The following is an 18,143-nucleotide window of genomic DNA, read 5'->3' as shown; positions in this document are numbered from 1 at the left end:
CTTTATCTATGTTGGTATAGTCTTTTGTCAATAGATCTTGGATGGGCGTTTGGTTCAATGTCAAGAGATTGTGATTTGTATCTACCGTATTTCTATCCCGGTTAGTGAAATTGGCCTCTAAGCTTGAGGATACAAAATTAAACATCCTAAGACGTCTGATCTAAGTGGCATATGTCGTCCTACTAGCTTCGTCTCTTGCTTCTTAAATCATCTTCACTCACAGCTCAGTCACATATTGAAATCTTTATTTAGACAGCTACTTAATCAGTCATCCCTCATCTCTCATCTTTCCCATCCCAAACGCCATATCCTATAACGCCATTACCATAATCCCTCAAGCGCTTGTAATTCCCTGCTTCTCCATCTCCTCGACATACTTCGCCCAAATACTCTCCACTTCTCCGTAAAACTCAATATGCGAATCTGCTAGACTACCCAGCTGCGCCTTCATCTCGATCCTCTTGATACGCTCGAAATCGGCTACTTCTTTGACTACTTCGTCGTCAAACATGTCGCTTGTCTTACGCGCGCTTTCGACCTCGTGCGTGAGCTCTTCGACCCGGAGTTCTAGCTTGCGAGTGCGTTCGCGACGGGCTTGTTCGTGGTCTACCCCGCGGACGTCTTCGATCTTGGCACGGAGGAAACTTCCTGCGCCGGAACCGCCGCCGTGGCCAGACTGAAGGGTGTCACGCTCTGTTGTGGATTTGTTGAGGTATTCGGTTAGTTGTTCGTAGTCGAGCTGTTTCTGCTCTCGGGCTTTGAGGAGGTTCTTGAGGGCGATGGAGTAAGCTTGCATATCTCGTAGAGATCCAAGGTAATCTTGATCGGTCATGTCCTTGAGTTTGCGCAGATGAGTCGCCGTGTCTTCAATGGAAGCAGAAAAGCCATGAACCGCAGGTTCAACGTGGGGTTCGAGAGGAATAAGCTTTTGGAACTGCTCTGCGAGATCACGCAGGTCCACTTCCAAATCCGTCTCGCGCCGAGCAACTCTCGCAATGACCTTTTCAATATGTCCAAGATCATCATCGAGCTTATCGCTCTTCTCCTTGACTTCCAGAAAGCGACGATCCGGACGATGCAGCTTTGTGAAAGCGTTGATAAAAGTATCGGCAAAGTTATCAAACACACCGGCAGATCCGGGATCGCTAGCAGAGCTCACGCGCGAGCCGCGGGTGCGCATGGTAGCGTTCCAGTCGGGACTCTCGAGGAAAGTGTGCAGGATCGGGGCGCGGCGCAGTGTAGGATGGAGGGACAAACGGTTGAGGAATCGTTGGAGAGAATTGGCGCGGCGGGCGGTAAAGTCTGAGCCGAAGCGATCGCCGCGGACGTACTCCATGCGCTGCTTGTCGGGCAGAGGAGGGACGGCTGCGGCGGGATATTCGCGGGTGAGTTGTTTGTAGAGAAAGACAAAGTCTGTGAAGCGACGGCGGACAGTCGTGGTAGAGCGCTGGAAGGAGGAGAATGTAGACTATTATCTGTAAGTATTATAACGGGAAGAGGAGTGGTTTAGTTGCGTACGTGTGTGGTGATGAGATACGAGACAAAAGCATCCTTGGTGCCGTCATTTTCCTTGATAGGTGTATCAACAGTACACTCAAGCTTTTCATTTCCCAGCGACGGAGCATCTCTTTCGAGACCTGTTGTCGCATTCATGTCATGACCTGGTTCTTCAGCATCAGGAACACTGCGAGTTTGTTGTTCGTGGACGTGCTCGCTCCACGAAACGTTTGAGAAGTCATCTTGTTGCTGTTCCGTTGCCGTCATTGCGGGCAGCGCAGTGTGATGGCGTTGCAGGTGTGAGGTGTGAGGAAGTGAAAGGTTGGAGAGAAAAGAGTCGTGAGATTAAAGGTCAAGGTTAGGTATCAAAGTGGGCGGAGTTGGCGGGAGTTGAAGCTCGGCATGCTAAGTTGAGAGAGAGAGTTGGGAAGTGGTAAGTTGGACGTGGGGAGCTGAGGACGGATGTGGCGCAGGGACCATTAGATAACGAGGGGCTTGTAGGCTGACAGACTTTAGAGAATTGATCAAGGTTTATGATTAGGAAAAATATAGAAAAATATTTTTAAGATTGCCTTTTATTTCAATTACCCTCTTTATTTTTTTCTGACTTTTTAATCCTATTGTTAGTTGTTGTAGTGGTGAATTCTATCTTTTACTCAAGTACCCCTCTATCAGGATCTACGTCAATGACGATGACGCAGCTTGGCCAAGGGTCTAGCAGGCATCAAGTAAACCAATTCAACAACACAATAGATTGACGAATGTCACGCTCATGTATTGCAGAAAATTATATATACAGATAAAAAATCATTCAGTGGAATCTATTGCTTCCCAGCCTCGAGAGTAGTCTATCCCAAACAAGTAATACTGGTCCTCTCAATGCTGGGCCCAGTTATTGACACAGCGCCTTTCCCATCCCGCCTTGATGCCATACCATCCCATACAGTCATACATATGAAACACCCCCAAGTCATGGTACATGAAGCCCCAAAAGGCTAGTTCTTTCTCTACTTCTGCTCCTTGGACGAACCAGAGCTGGCCTGGATCTCCTGCTCTAATGATCTGGCAGACTCGGCGGCCTTGGCCAACTCAGTCTCGGCCTCAACCATCTCGCTAACTTGCTTTCGACCAAGACCCTCAGCTTGAGCCTGAGCGAGTCTCTCCTCCTTCTCATCGATATCATCTGTGTCGCGAGGAGTGGCGAAACCGGAGCTTTGACTAGCTTGGTCCTGCTCTGCCTCATCCTCGATGAGTTCTTGCTGCTCACGGATAACCTCTAGTCGCTGCTTGTTGGTGGCAGCGCCTTCAGCACTGTGAACCTCGAGTTCGATCTCGTGGTACAGTTCCTCGGGAATAGCAGACATGACACCGATAAGAGCCTCAACTTGACCAGAACCCTCACCTGAGCCTTGACCGTACATATAGGCGTTGCTCAGGACAAGAAGTGTTGAAGGAACGCCCTCCTTAAGGCGGAGATCGAGCCAAGCCTGGAGATCATTTCGCATGCGGGCAGGAGAAACACTGTGTGTTCGGATACCACGGGCAGCACAAGCGGCCTGAAGTTCGGAAACGGTCAAGCTATCAACGCCTTCATAGCTGATGGCCTTGTCGTCACGCTTGATTTGGCGCATGCGGTGACGGATCTGGTATCGGAGCATCATGTCGGTTCCGAATGTGCTGAGGTTCATGTATTTGCACATGGACACAAGCTGGGGTCGTGACAGGTTATCGAGGGTCAGATCATCACGGAAGGCCTTGCAAATCTTGATAACGTCCTGAGCAGTAGGTGTCTCGCCTGTTGCGCGCACCTTGCGGAAGAAGTTGGAGAACTCCTCCCTTTGTGCTGTGGCTTGGCTGAGTGGTAGACCCTCGCCGAGTGTTTGTCTCAAGAATTCGCTGACTTCCTTGCGTGTTGATCGGAGGATAGTAGCCTTGGCCTCCTTTGACTTTTGTCCCTCGAATGTGCTGGGAAGCATGTTGGGGAAGAGCTTGAGGGCAAGGGGCAGAAGTGCCTCACCCAGGGGCACGATAATGAAGACGGAGAAAGGCACTAATCGGCCGAGATCCTGGACGGTTCGCTGTAGCTGCTTGTTCTCACGACGGGTGAGCTCGTATCCGGCGGCCATCTTGAGAGCTAGTCGCCAACTGATCTTGACCTCAGCAACAAGGAGCTTGGATCCATCCCAGTAGTGGTGAGCCTCCTTCTTGACCTTCTCCCAAAGGGTAAGCTTCTTTTCCTCCTTTGCCTTTTGAGCGGCATCAGACTTCTCCATGACACCCTCATTGGTGCCAACGACTTCTTGGGCGATGGCATCGGGGCTGGCGGCAGCATCGGCAGGTTTTAGAATTTCGGAACCGTTAACTTTCTTTTCAAGCTTCTTGTCCTCCTTTTTGGCGACCATGGACTTGGGGAGCGGTTTCTTAGCCTGCTCGGCATTGAAGCCCGGGGGTGGGCCAGAGCTGGAGGGATCGGGTCGGTGATGATCGGTACTCATTGACCGCGGGATCAATAGAGCGATGGCGGGGATTTGGGCATGCCGACTGACGTGGCGACCAAGAATGGCAGGAGTAACACCTTGCGAGAGGGCCCGGGCTTTTGGTGGATTAGCAAGAGGACAACGAATCGGTGAAAAAGGCGGTGCTCACCATTTCCCATCAAGGGGTTCCGGGCGAACGCTCTGCGAGCGACGATGGAGGAAGCGCTCATGGCGAGCTGTGGTTGAGAGTAGGGAGAGTTTCGCAAGTGGCGGATACGTTGTAGTGTATAATTTCTTATCGGCGCATGTATTGGTATCGATCGATGTTGGAGACAGAAGGAAGAGTAAGATGAAGAAGACAAGAGAGTGACAAAATTGATGTAAAGTTGAGATTCTCCAAGAGAAGAGGCGTCGCCCGCTAATGGCGAATGGGTGTGGTGTTTGGGTGGTAGTTGTACAAAGTAAATGGTTTATGGTGATGGGATTGGATGGATGTCAAGTATATGGATGGACCGTCTTATCCATCCCAGCTCCGTCTCCCGTCGACCGGGGTTCGCCGCATCCGGACGGAATATCTATTGTTACGGCAGGGCTTACAATGAATGCATCCAATCCCTGTGCTCTGCTTGCGATTGACAGGGGCTTGCGTCAAAAGAATCTAGAAGATTCATGGTCACGTGATGCCCGGCAGTGCCGACTGTATCCTTTTGTTGGGACTTGAGAAGGAAGAATTTCTCAGTTCCCCTCTTGTCCCCTGCATGTGACTGTGGCCAACAATGGCTAAAGCCCGCTATTATCTCCGCTGTAGTAGTATCGGACCATTCTGCCGAGTTTCTTCAATGCAAGCCTCTGAAGACAATCATTCTCTGGCCTCATTCCACAATGGGTTGTCAAGGTTGCCTTGCAGGTAGTAGCTGAGTTGTCATGGCTGCATTGGCCAGTCGTCTCGGAGATTATGAAACAGACGCTTTGGACAGTTTCTCCTATTATTTGATTGGTTTCGAAATTGGATAATTAGGCTGTAGGGTAACAGAAATGCTGCGCGCATAAGAGACGAAATTATTAAGTCAGTTTATACTGCTTAGACCAAGCCTTTAGGCCATTTATTTTTGTATCCTAAGCCTCATGTCAGCTTTTCCTACCAGACCGTCCGCAACCATGAGTCTAGGTTGTCTCATCTAGCAAATTATACGTTACCAGTCTCCTGGCTAAAACTATCAGAATCAATTAGTGAAACAGTGTTGAATGCATAAACGCAAAACAGAAACAACTCAATAGACCTCACTTCCCAGTATGTAGTAATCGGTAAACAGCTCATATCTATTACGGCTCTTATCGGTCAAGCTATCATTATCATCTCATCATCTCATAACTGTCCCAATCTAGGAGCTTTCACAAATATCCTTATACCTCAATCCATGTCCATACTTGAACAAAACCTCTCCATCAAACGCCACATCCTCCAATTGCGCATCAGCAGCAGCTTGCGAAATAGGCATACCGAAAGGCAATTGACCCTCAGGACCCCAACCATCAGTGCCGAAAACAACATCAAGGAAAGCATCGTGGCTGCTGCCGTAGCTACCAAACAGAGCAGCAGCGTTCTCGGCGACTTCGGGAACGGCGGCAGGGCGGTTCAATCTGATATCAACAATGGTGGGTAGAGTCGCGTAAATCTTGGCCTGGCGGGCCTTTTCTGTGGTGTTGAACTCGATACTGCCGTTGTTGATCATGGCGGGAAGACCGGGGGCAGTGGTAGGCTTGAAAGGTGAGGCGAGACGGAGGAGGGCGTAGTCAGCGTCTTCGGGCTTATCAACCACGGTGAGGTTGCGCTGCTCAAGAGCCTCAGCTTCCATACCCTCAATGTAGAACTTGGCGTCAAGAGCAGCAAGAGGGAGAGGGAGGATATCGTCCTTGTTGGTAAGCATAGTGAACGCGCGACGTTGTGTTTCGTTTCCGAGACGGCTGAAGTAGTCGTTTCCAGTAATGCGGACGGACCTCTCAACATCGACGAAAGGGTTGTCAAAGAGACCAAGCTCAAATTTCTCTTTCATCAGTTTGCGGACAGACTCGTCGATGCGAGACTCTGGCACCAGACCCTTCTTGACCAGCTCGATGATCAGCTCAGGCTTGGTCTCACCACCAAAGATATCACAACCAGCCTCGATGACACGACGAGCACGTTCAAGCTCAGTCTCGTCCTCAAGTCCCCAGAATCGGGTAGTAACGATACCCCAATCGGTAACGACGATGCCCTCGTAGCCAAGTTCCTTCTTGAGAAGGTCAGTGACAACACCCTTGTTGAAACCGAAAGCAACCTCCTCCCATGAAGTATTGATGGGACGAGAGTAATAAGGCATCATTTGTCGTGTGCCAGCAGCAATGGCAGCCCTGAAGGGCTGCAAGTGGTACTCCCGGTTGTCTCCAGGGTAAGTCGCGTTTTTGCCCTACAACATTGTTAGATGATATCGGAACCGTTCGAAGCTCTACTTACCCAAGGAAAGTGAGAATCCTCTCCGTTCTCCATTGCACCGCCTCCTGGAAAGTGTTTCGTTGTGGCAATAACTGAATGAGGACCAATCTTGTCACCTTGCAGACCCTTGATAGCTGCAACCACCAAAGCGCTGGTCAAGTTGGCATCCTCACCCATGGTACCAGTGATACGGCCCCACCTCGGCTCAGTAGCCAAATCAACCTGAGGATGAAGAGCCTGTCGAATACCGACAGCAGTGTATTCTTCTCTGGCAATCTCGTGGAAAGTACGGACTAGCTCGGGTGATCGCAGAGCAGCGAGACCAAGAGGTTCCGTCCAACGAGAGAAGCCTTTAGCGACGACACTAACAGCATTCTCATCTGTCCAACCGTGCTGGGGATCGGAAGAGATAGTGATGGGGATGCCGAGAGGTGTGCTGAGGGCAACTTTTTGAAGTTCGTTGTACCAGTTTGCAACACCACGGACATCATTGACACCACCACTCAAGACATAGGCAGTGATGCGCTTGTCAGTGATGTATCCTTGGACGGTCTCGTCAAAGGTGTTGTTGACAACATTGGTGCGAGCGTGGAACATCTGTCCTGCTTTGTCTTCCAATGACATACGAGACATCAAGTCATCGACACGCTTGTCGATGCAGAGAGTCTTGTTACGGTAGGCAGGATGGGCATCTTGTCGAATGATTGGGTTGGCAATGCTCATAGAGACACCTCCTAAGAGGAGGAGACTGGACCACATGGTGAAGAATGAAGAGGGAAGTAGTGGATGGGAGAGCGAGTCCTTGGATCGAGTAGTTCTAGACAAGGACATTTACCTTATATACTTGATTCCTGTCAAATTCTTCTTCATGTCGCCAAGCTTTCCCATGTCCAAGTTTTTCATCATCGTGCTAGTCTAGGAGCATAAGAGACGAAATTAGTAGGTCAGTTTATGATACTTAGGCAATATTCCTTAGACTAGTTATTTTTGTACTCTAAGACTTGGGAGATCAACTCTTCTGCTAACTTCCGGTAGGTTGGTCAATCCATCCCATCATCAGCCTCTTTATTCGGACCGACCATCTAGATCCTTGCCTACTCTAGCCTAACACTTGAACATGAGATCTAGTGTCGTACTCTTGTTTCCCATGAATACCACAATATCCGAGTTCTTCTTGTAGACACCGACCCAATCACGAAGCTTGCCGACGGTCCCTACGCCGGAAGGATGGCTAAACATCGGTAGACAAAGGATAGACTACGTAAAAAGAAGGACATTTCCCGCAATGCCAAGAATGTAGACCGGTGGTTCGGTGGAAGTAGGTGACTAAACTGGTGAGGCTTCGCGTGACTTGGGTGGTGCTATAACATAAACGCGGGGAATAATCTGGGGACAGGAACCGGATGCATGCTCCAAACCGTTTAAACATGCGGGGAGCCCATATAAGTTTTCGGCCCTTTTGTTAAATCCCATGACTTTTAGGAACCAGTTGCTCGGAGAGTATCCACGGAAAATACCCATGGACCGACCGCCTGTCTGGAAAAGTTATATCATGGTATTATATACGTAACGGGTACCACTGGCTGTGGATATATCGGATGGCCAAGACTGGAGACTTGATCAGTCATGAGTGACCCCATTGCTGGGAAATATCTTGAGAAGCGCAAACTTGAGGTTGGAGAAAAGGTTCAAGTTACTTGGTAGCTTGGAGATGATCCACCCTCCACATCCCGATGGAAGGTCACCCCAGATTGGTTTGTACGTATCCGTACAGTTTTTGCTGATCATGGATGCAATACAACACCCCACGATTCAAGTGCTCGGGATATGTTTACGGCAATTGAGAAATGATCATGACGCACATGTTGTGTCTACCAATTCATCATGAGTTTGCCGTTAAATAGCAGAGAATTGTTGTTAATTACGTGCAGGTCGTCCTCCAATTGGATGTTTCGACATTGTCAGCATCAAATCAGGAAGTAAGCGACTTACAAGCACGGCAGAATGAAGTGGTAGTTATTTGGGACTGTAGAGAAAAGAAGCTTGAATTTAAGATTACCCGTGGGTTCCTCTTCCCGACGCACCAACGACTAAGCTTAATTGTGGACGTTCTTCCCCGACAAGTTAGCTCCGACAGTGGTTGTAGCGTCAAGAACCTCGGGGAACTGCAGATATTTACAACACTGGTCTCTCCACATACCGATCAGGATACTAAAAGGTCAAGTCACTACTAGAGGTAGAAGGGACGAAATCATTAGATCAACTTATGCAATTTAGACCAGATCTTTATTTTTGTACCCTAAAGCTTGTCTCCCTGTTACCCAGAAGGTGAAGTATTCATGCTGCTCTGCGATCGCCCAACATCTTGTCATTATCCCCAAAAACACCGGTTTCGAGTCTGTTAACCATCACCTGCGACATGTTGTTCGCCTCGACTTCTGCGCTCTCCAGATTCAGATCCCCTCCCGAACAAATCGTCATCATCATTGTTCACCCGACAGTACCTCTCACCGGCAATAACAATGAGTCATCCTTCGGCATCAGTTTCGTACACAGGTAGTCAAGAGCGGCGTACGTCTTCAGTCGTGTTGAAATACCAAAGGTATGTAGGCTGTATCAAATGCGTGATTCCATGGTGCGTACTTGGAAGAGGTGGAATTGTTGGTAGAGTGAGAAAAAAAACCCCGGACGGACCTTTTGAGTATCCATCTTGTGACAAGCAACACGAAGTCGAGGGTACCTGTTGCTCTCCTGCCCGAGATAACATCGCAGGATCTCATAGGCGCATATAACGCGGTACTGGTCCGTGATAGAGTCATCGATGTTACCCTCAGCAGACATATTTGTTGCAATTTTCTCAAGGCTGCAAGCGTCCACAAAAGCGTCATACGAATCTCACTGATGAAGGACCCACCAGGTCATCAGATGGATGACCGGAGAGGAATTGTGTCACTGTTGCCACTGCCCGGATTGTCTTCATCGTTGTGTCTGTCTCCCTTGCTAGGTCCTCCTTAAAAGCATCTTTCGTCTTCTGGTTCAGGACATGGATCTGCTGTCCTCTCATCCTGTAGTTGTGTCCAGCGCTTCGGCATGGAATCCGCTTCATGAGGCTGGCCATGGTTCAATCTTTGAGAAGGGACGCATGTGCAATAGTGTTGGCTTCATAGCAGAGCTTTCAATCTGGTGCTTTGCGGCCTGGAAGATCAGAATATGACCCGCTGGCTACTTCTGATGAGTACTCGACGACGGACAACGCCAGCTGGAGATAGTCGAAGTTGACAGCACGATCGAAAGCGACAACCTCTGGAATGGCGAAAACTGCACGTGCTGCACGCTATGCGAAGCAACTGGTGTCCAGATCGCGCAAACTGAGAAACTGAGAATTACGCCAATGGATTCAATCCTTGTCAGCCTAAAGAATGGTCAGATTTGGAGACACCACAAGTCAGGGAGGACATACCAATCCGATCGCGGGAGTGCGAAACTGAGTAGCCAGCTACCACGGCGAGTAGACACGGTCTGCAACTTCAAGTGGTTGTGTGTTAGGTTGGCGAAAGGACTCTGAAAGCCTATATTTCTCTTTGGGACAGTGCAACGGCACTGATGCAACTTCTCTCGATAACGCACCAGTATGCCAATTATTTGTATTGATCTCGCGAGATGGCATCAATTATCGCCACACCAGGTGGTGGATTAGGCGGGCAAAAGGACATTGAGGAAGTTTGTCAGCTTGGACGGCGGCTGAAGAAGGTCCCTTTTGTACAATCCCATTGGGTCATGTAGAGTGAGTCTGAGGCGGCGCATATGGCCACGGTGCTTCGTAAGAAAGTGGGAAAACGTGTCAGGTATAGCATCATGCTGTATGAGGATCGAAGTTTGCGGAGGTGTTGTGACCTCCAAGCTCTGGGTCCTGGCTGCCATTGACGTAGACAGTCTGGGGAAGGGCGATGCTTCAGCGACGCAACAGTTGATGGCCTGGATCGAACTTGACATAGTCATCCCCATCGTCAGAGACAGGCTCACTGCCATCGTGGCAAGCCATGGACTCATCGTAGTTAACCTCATTACGAGGTCTCTTTGACTTGCGCTGCCCTTGCACCGTTCCCGGTTTTCGCTTGGATCGTTGGTTACACTTAGACTTGCGGCGGTCTACGTTCGACTGACGAAGGACTTGATTGTGTCGGCGTAGACATTTAGATATGGGATGAGTATAACTTACAGTGTGCCACCAGGGTAGCCGCTTTGGTGAGAGCATCGAAAAGTTCATCGCCAGCTCGCTCATGGTGCGCTGGGGTGCTGACTACTTGATTCGTCTGTGAAATGTCTGTTTCGACGTCTGCGCTTCCAAGCTCAGTATCCTTCGTGCGGGTTTGCCATCCTTTCTCCAGTAATGGCAAACCTGAGCAAGGCCAGTTACGATCTTTCATGGGTACCTGTGCCCAACTGTTCCCCTTGATACCAAGGTCGAAAAAGGTGATGTTTTCTGCGTTTCGCAATAAATCTATCTCGGTCCTTTCCATGATAGAACGCACCATCATATCTTTCGGTTTCGCTCAGTCTTCTTCACCTCTTCTTCACCAGTTCCATGGTGTCTTTCTCTTGCCTGCCTATGCTGCGTCCATCCAAGGTGGTTAACAAAGCCCAGGCGTTGAGTAGTCCTCGCCGTACGAGCTCATTTACCACTGGAGAGTTGGGAGTCACGGACCTGTTGTCAGAGAACTGACTATCCTGCGCATGTCTCAACTCCGAGGTGGAGGTAGGATAGGTGCTACCCAGATACTCCGTCTGAACCAAATAGAGGGACGCGAGCTTGGGGTCCTGTGGCAGGATATCGCGGTCCCCAATTCTTCTGTAGCTGATCTTGTTTGTTTGTTGTTCATTAAGGCCATTCGATGGTTACAAAATGGAACAGGACCCATACTTTGATACAGAGCTCACATCATAGATGTTCGTGGATCCTTGATAATGTTCCATCGCCATAAAGAAGAATAGTTTAAACGTGCCTCGACAACTCCCGTTCCAATAGCGGGCCTGCGATGAGGAATCGTCTCGTCGTACAAGGCATTCAAGTCATGCCATAGTCTGTTGATGCATCTCCTCCACTGCGTTATTCCAATGGTAGGTATCCTGACCATCAAGGCTAATCGTTGCTTAGTCTTCGAAACGTTTCATTGAGCGTCATTCTAGTTCACCTCGTGTTTCGTAGTCATCTTCGTTGGTTGATGGAAATCCTCAGTTTGGGAGATGTGTTGGGTCAAATGTTTTGAGGAATTCAAGTTGAAAGAAAGCACTGATATCATGGTTGATGTCTTCGCGCACATAGCAGACGGTTTGGTGTACCAACAGCTGTGTTATTGCGGGCATCGCAAATTTCTTTGGCACAACCGTTGTTATTCGCGATGACCTTTGGAAGGACATCTGGTGTAGATACCCCAGTTTGAATGGTTCCTGTACATCGATTGCAATGCATGTGGATTGGTAGGTAGTATGAGTGTGACGGCCAGTATAGTAGTAAAAGGCTCGTGCGAATTGGGGTCATTGCCCTGGGGGCGGGTAGGGGATCTGGAGCGATCTTCGGTAAGATCAATCACCTGTTGATGCGCGGGGATTTCCCAGTCACGACGAACACTCTCAGCGCCTACCGCCAGCTTCACCTGTAGCGAGCGTATTGAGCCGCTCTATGATGTGTGCGAGCTATGCCTTCAGAAGTCTGGATTAGACATACTCTGGCAAGGTTTACTCAAGATGCTGATTGTTTCATTTTGTGTTGTTCTCTCGTATTGGTAGATACGGAATAAAAAAGAGGTAAAATAGGATCCGATGCAGTGAAAGTGCCTGGGCTCATGACCAGATGAAAAGTAAGATGAAAGGAACAACCATGATATCGCCGAGCGCCAGACTCCTCATATTTGCGAAGAAGTTCTTCGAAATAGTCACTTCCTGTCGTGTCTAGATGTTTGAGATAGCTAGCAAGCTCGCCTGGTGGCTCCATTGTTGCGGCTGAACTTGACTAGTAGTGAACGAAGAATAAAAAGAAGGGTTCTCATTCGGATGGAGGAGTAGCTAGACTTTGTAGCCATAACTTCTCTTCCAGAAGTCTTGAAAAACTGTACCAAGCTGTACAGGAGACCAAGAGGAAAGATATATTCAGTGCTTTCATCGTGACGATTTTGTCCTTCCGAGAACTTGTCGATCGGCCTCTTCAGTTCCGCCCCATTGGTGTCTCGAGGAGCATTAATGTTTGGGTTTTCGCAAATCACTGAAACATCCATCACGTCTGGTCAGACTATAACCCTCAGTGCGGCAATCCCTGGCGCGTAACTATTCGTTTTGTGCAGGCCTTAGTCTTCCCAAGATACTGTCTTGTGGCTGTCCGACACACTGCTTCTTCACCTTGGGAGATTGGCCATGACCGCCGCGATGGTGACCCAAGTAATACGAGTATTAGGTTTGCCGAGATCATGCAAATTGATTGGTGCGCCAATCATTTCAAACTCTCGAAATGCGGCCTCGATAACCATATCGAGGTTTTAATTCTTTTTGTCAGATTTGAATCCGGATCCAGTCGTCTTCTTTTGGAAATATGTCTGGCGCCCATGTCCCTTGCTGCCTAGATCGTAGGAACGAAATGTCCATTCATGACAACCTGTAGGGGACCCGAAGTAAATAGAACCTGGTCCGCAGTCGAAGTTTTAGCTTGAGTAGCAGTTCCGGTTCCAGTGTCGCGTCTTGGGCCATCATTCTGTCACCACCAGAGGTGTTCCGCTCGGACGGCTTGGTGCGGGTTACTCAGGGAAGCCATAGAAGCTGAATGTCTACCCTCGTGGATAGATGATGGGAGTAGTCATCCACGCAAACGAATAAATAAAAGCAACAGTACGCCATCCGTCGGCGTTGGTGTTGACAAACCGACGTGACGAAGAAGCCAACTACTTCCAGCCGGATTATGTTGATAAGTTCTGCCAAAGAGCCAAGAACGCAGTTTTTTCAGAGCCGCCCTTTTCAATATCAATTGGAAGTCGGAATGTAGCAGCAAAATACCGGTTTTGATCTTGCGCCATTGATAGTTTCTCATGTACATATAACACATCTCCAGTCAGAGCCAACGACACTCGGGGGACTCTAAATGCATCAGCTTGCTTCTCGAAAGGTGTCTTGTGTATCTCGTTTTGTAAGCGAAGATCGATCAGAGCGAATAACCATTCTTTTCGACAGTTTGTTGCCTCTTGGAAGCAGAGGTTAGGGTTCCCAAATGGGGTGGCTCGATTGGGTGCTCAGCGGTATAAGAGGTTGTTCTGTACCAGGCTAGGAGAAGCTCTCTAGTTTGTCCTCGAAGAGTTATTGACCTTTCAAGGTAAAAGAGGGGTTTCCACCAATTCGTCGAATCGTTCGCAAGCGTAAACTTATGCTGCTGGACCGTAGATTGACATGTGCAATCTCTCTGCATTGTCCAACTCATCGCGGATATTCCTCATGATTTTGACCAACCGATAATACAGAGATTCCATCTGGGACAACCATGTCCTGACGTGTGGGTGAGCGCCTTGGATGCTGGTTTTTATATAAAGACGAAGTGGCTACCAAGGTTTCGCTTCCATTCCGACATCCCCAAGATCGGACGAGTCATCATCGTCAGACTCGTGCTTGGGATTGAAGTGTGAGTGAATGAACTCCGAGAACAGCTTTTAAGTCTCGTCTGATGAGGTCATTGTCAGTGATTCAGAGGTAACATCTTCGTGAATCACAGCCGGATAGATTGTGAATCACAACTGGGTCGTTCCGCGGTCAAAAGACTGAGTATCCCGTTAGGGAGGCTGGCTTCACTTCGGGAAAGCTTGATAGCTCCAACGTAGTGCATGGCATTGGGTGAACCTCTCCTCTGCCTCCTGAAGTATCAATGAAGGGATCATGGGCCCGGCGCAGTTCGTCGGAAAGAGATGTGTACCGATGAACCAATCCTCCCGGTTTGGCATGATTGAGAGGGGCAAGACGGGCAGCAACATGGCCTCTTTGCAGTCGTAACGAGGTTCTAGATTGCCTCAAAAGAGGCCAAGAGGCGCCGCCTGGAGGTAAACACTGCCCTTCTAAAGTTTCAACAGACACTCCCGATGTAAGGCCGGCCCAAGTTGGGTTTTCTTCTTAGCGACACTGTTGGACGATGTTCCTGGCGTATAGGAGGACCCTCCAGCGGATTGGCTTTCAGAAGAAGAATCGCCTTCTTCCAGATCCATGTCAGAGAAAGCCCTGTTAATATTGTAGTCCGGCCTTGAGGCATTGGCATTCCGATTAGAGCGTCGTGGAGAGTGGTGATTGCAAAATGAGCTAGGACATATACCTTTGGGTTCTTAGGGTTCAAGCTGCTCAAATATTACATGCGACCGGTTGTGTTTAGAACCTCAGGTGACTTGCGACCTTGTGGGAAATACGCCCGCTCGCACTTTTGGTCCGGATTTTTGGGGATACAATTGCTACAGACTCCGTCATCGCCGCCAGTAGGTGGCTGGAACACCACACACTCTGCATGGGTGCTACCTCGTCGATAAAGGTTGAAAGTGTGCTATAATGCATGATCAGGTGCAAGTCAAAAAACACTTCCCTTGCCTCCAAGTAGGTGTACTGTGTGTGGTCTTGAAGTTTTCGCATGGACAATTTCGGAGCCATGTTTCATGCTTTAGACCGACAGTTTAGCATCCCCGTTGGCTTCGTAGCATTTCAAGGCGCTTGTATCCGCCATACAGGCCAGAAATCGTGGTGATTGTGATTCGCAGGCGCAGCCCAGTCCCACCGTGGAGTTATTGCCCTGTTGAGATCCTCCAAGGGGAACCGACCGCCCCCTCGTCGGCCGAGTAGGAAGATTCTTCGTTGATTCTGTCGACAGGGGCGAAGAGTAGGAGCTGGGCGGCCGCAATCAAGATGGTTAGCTCCTTCTGGATTGCACCGCCGTGGAGTTCCTGTTCACTCCGTGGAAGTTTGCTGAGTGTCGTGTTGAGTTTAGCTGATATTGGAAAATGTCCTCTTGATCTTGACGACCTAGTGTTGAGGTCTGTTCACTTCACCCGGAAAGACTTTCCAGTAGTGGATGATGATCATGCTTCTTCCGAGCTCATGTGTATATCGTTTAAGAGGGCTTTTCGCAGGCTTTGAGACGTGATGTAGCGAATACCGTCAAAATCTGTGTATCCGTCAGGGTTGAATGCGTCCATTATCACATTTGTTGCAAATCCCAAGTCGTCCATTGTATCCATGCTGCCCCTCTTCCGCTGATAGCCCTGGATCTCTTCTTGAACAGCCGCCTTGACGTTCGGGTACAGAAGCTCGTCGACTTCGTCGGCAGTCATGCCGTTGACTGTATGTTTCAGATCATCTCAATCTCCATGACAACATCAAGGCTACTAAACCTCGATTGAGTACTGCCCGATTCAGCCCCTCGAAAAATCTAAGGTGGACGTCAAATCTCCTAGGCTACTCAAGTAGGAAACTAGGTAAGCCCTAGATAAAGCTTCGGATTGCGATATTTTGGAAGGATTTAATGTATTTAGTAAGCTCTTCCAAAAACTCATGCCAGTCATGATCCCATTGAGTCGGACAGTTGGAATGGAACTCGGAATCCCAACATCATGTATATATGCGACGTGAGGAAATATTGGGATGGGTGTTCTGGCTGAGCGACCACAAGTGGATGCAGTCATTCCGCTTCTGTAAACTGACCCATGGCCCTTGAGAATGTCTGACAGTTCTTATCTGACCATGTGAGTCTCATCCCTACGTACAAAAAAGGCTGTTGTTTTGAACAGGACTGCGTTTCTCTTGATACTGGCAGTCTTTGCAGAGTCGATGGCCAAAGACTGATTGAACAGTTTACTTTCCTGGAAGGGGTTCTGGATCGTTGACTCCTGTTGCAGAATGTATCTGCCCTTCGTATAATGCGTTTAACAACATCACTGTGCTGGGAAACAATGCATCATTGATAGAGGCGACGGAACAACCTTTCCTTGTACCATTGAGGCGTTGACCATGTGCTCCATTCGTTTATCGTTCGCCTTGATCTTCTCTGTCTTCTCTTTCGTTTGCCATGTTTATCTGGCGTCGAGAAGACAAAAAGGGCAACAGGTGAGGTGTATGGATGATTCGTCTCCATCTTTGAAGGCAATGGGGTTTTCATCTCTTTATCCACTTGAGTCTCGGAATGCACATCCTATAACCAAAGTGGCTTAATACCGAAGCATTCCAGGTATGGCATGACCCTGTCAACGGCACCATAAGGTCGTTCATGTAGATATCCTCTCATCATCTGACCTTTCCGAGAGCTGAAAGTGCTCGGGGTAACGTGTCGATGACGTGAGCCAGTTGCATGGTAGGTGTCAAGCCTCGACCGGTGAAGTCTGGATTCTTGGAGAAACGCTCGAGGGTGTCTTTAAAGTTTCCCATTGTCCCAGATAAAAAAAAAGGGGGGATCAGTAGCCTAACGGCTTCCACAGCCTAGAGGGAATCCATGGTCTAGTTGGGTGGCTTGTTGTTTTCTGCCTAAGTAGCCTAGGGTCCCGATTCTAGAAGGTCTCGGATCCTTATCTCTGCATCCAATGTAAAGTCCTGCACCGAAACCATCACCTGGTTTGACCGTCTGTTGATAGACTGCTCCAGCAAGTTGAATAGACACGCTTCATTGCAAGCTCGTTAGGTATTGCTTCGTAGTTCAGACTCCCTACAAAGGGGTTCTGTAGAAGGCACCTCTCTCAAGAAATCAGAGTTCATGCGACGCAAGCAGATAATAACGTCTTTTCTCAAAATAGCTTCAGTGTTCAAAGCTCACCGGACGGGTCTGATGTCAGATCACGTACGCTCAAGATATGCTGGGCACCCCGATCGTCTTCAATGATCTCGTTGCGAGTTCGATATCTATCAATAGGAGTAATGCTGTTGCTTCCACCTTCTTCGCTGATGCGGCGGACGGTTTCGTAAACCGCACCGCAGTTGAGATTCATGTTTCTCACCTGTATTATCTTCTTAAGCTCACAACAACGCTTCGTAGCAAGATCATCGGTGTATATTCATGCCTTCGTCGCGACATTTTATAACCATGATACGTTGTTCGTCTGGATAGTTGCCATCATTGTTGAAGCTAACGCTCATTCAAGCGGTTTACCCTCTATTTTCCTTGTCATACTTGTCCTCGTGTAAAGAAAGATTCGTTATAAGTGAATATCGACCTTTGAGGATTTTTAAAAAATGTTGCGCCGCCTTGAACCTGCGGACTAGGATGCCAGATTGTACCGCCTATATGGTATCGGAACGGCGCTTGATCAGTAAGGGCTGGACGAATTCGCCTTGCTTCTGTTGAAGAACGTTCTTTAGATACGCCAACATTGCTGCCTACCCTTCTGTGCTTTTCACCTCCATCACTCTGTACGTGTCCACGAGGTGAAAGTGACTCACATGCTGGAGAACCAGGAAATGGTGTTGTCATCAATTGATATCATGCTCAGTTCGTCTTCTTCACCAGTTGATGGGGAAACATTAGCGCCTCGCAGAATGGCTTTCTCTTGTCCTTTAACCTCGATGTCGCTAGGAATAGAGGAAACCTCTGCCATGCGCATACAGTGGTGCAAAGAGATCAAGACGGGCGTGGAATTGAGTGAAACCCTCCTCGCTGACCCAAAGGTTCAGGAAGCTGATACCGCTCGAGCTGCTTGATGAAG

At 48.8% G+C, this 18,143-nt stretch overlaps 3 protein-coding genes across 3 annotated transcripts; all 3 read right to left on the bottom strand.

Annotated features, from left to right (window-relative positions):
* Nucleotides 1–334: 334 nt before the first annotated feature.
* EDB82DRAFT_432879 (uncharacterized protein) lies at nucleotides 335–1,764 on the bottom strand (the record flags this gene model as incomplete). The annotated part of the gene is made up of 2 exons (XM_025729026.2): nucleotides 335–1,468; nucleotides 1,519–1,764. The coding sequence occupies 2 exons, from the start codon at nucleotides 1,762–1,764 to the stop codon at nucleotides 335–337; spliced, it is 1,380 nt and encodes a 459-aa protein (XP_025583334.1).
* Nucleotides 1,765–2,220: 456 nt separating this feature from the next.
* EDB82DRAFT_510277 (LETM1-like protein-domain-containing protein) lies at nucleotides 2,221–4,452 on the bottom strand. The gene is made up of 2 exons (XM_025729025.2): nucleotides 4,144–4,452; nucleotides 2,221–4,090 (listed from the first exon to the last, which is right to left on the bottom strand). The coding sequence occupies exons 1-2, from the start codon at nucleotides 4,202–4,204 to the stop codon at nucleotides 2,505–2,507; spliced, it is 1,647 nt and encodes a 548-aa protein (XP_025583333.1). The 5' UTR covers nucleotides 4,205–4,452; the 3' UTR covers nucleotides 2,221–2,504.
* Nucleotides 4,453–5,356: 904 nt separating this feature from the next.
* Nucleotides 5,357–7,206, bottom strand: EDB82DRAFT_478852 (glycoside hydrolase superfamily; the record flags this gene model as incomplete). The annotated part of the gene is made up of 2 exons (XM_025729024.2): nucleotides 5,357–6,421; nucleotides 6,469–7,206. The coding sequence occupies 2 exons, from the start codon at nucleotides 7,204–7,206 to the stop codon at nucleotides 5,357–5,359; spliced, it is 1,803 nt and encodes a 600-aa protein (XP_025583332.2).
* Between the last annotated feature and the right edge of the window lie 10,937 nt (nucleotides 7,207–18,143).

This window comes from Fusarium venenatum (genome assembly GCF_020744135.1).
Source record: "Fusarium venenatum strain MPI-CAGE-CH-0201 chromosome Unknown EDB82scaffold_3, whole genome shotgun sequence".
NCBI lineage: Eukaryota > Fungi > Ascomycota > Sordariomycetes > Hypocreales > Nectriaceae > Fusarium > Fusarium venenatum.
The sequence above is the reverse complement of the archived record's forward strand: the minus strand, read 5'-3'. Positions and strand labels throughout refer to the sequence as shown.

What these genes read in the sequence shown, in the direction of transcription:
- EDB82DRAFT_510277 (XM_025729025.2), bottom strand. Translation starts at nt 4,204, where the DNA reads ATGAGCGCTTCCTCCATCGTCGCTCGCAGAGCGTTCGCCCGGAACCCC. An exon ending in GAACCCCTTGATGGGAAATG is followed by an intron (nt 4,091 to 4,143) that starts GTGAGCACCGCC and finishes ATCCACCAAAAG; the next exon opens with CCCGGGCCCTCTCGCAAGGT.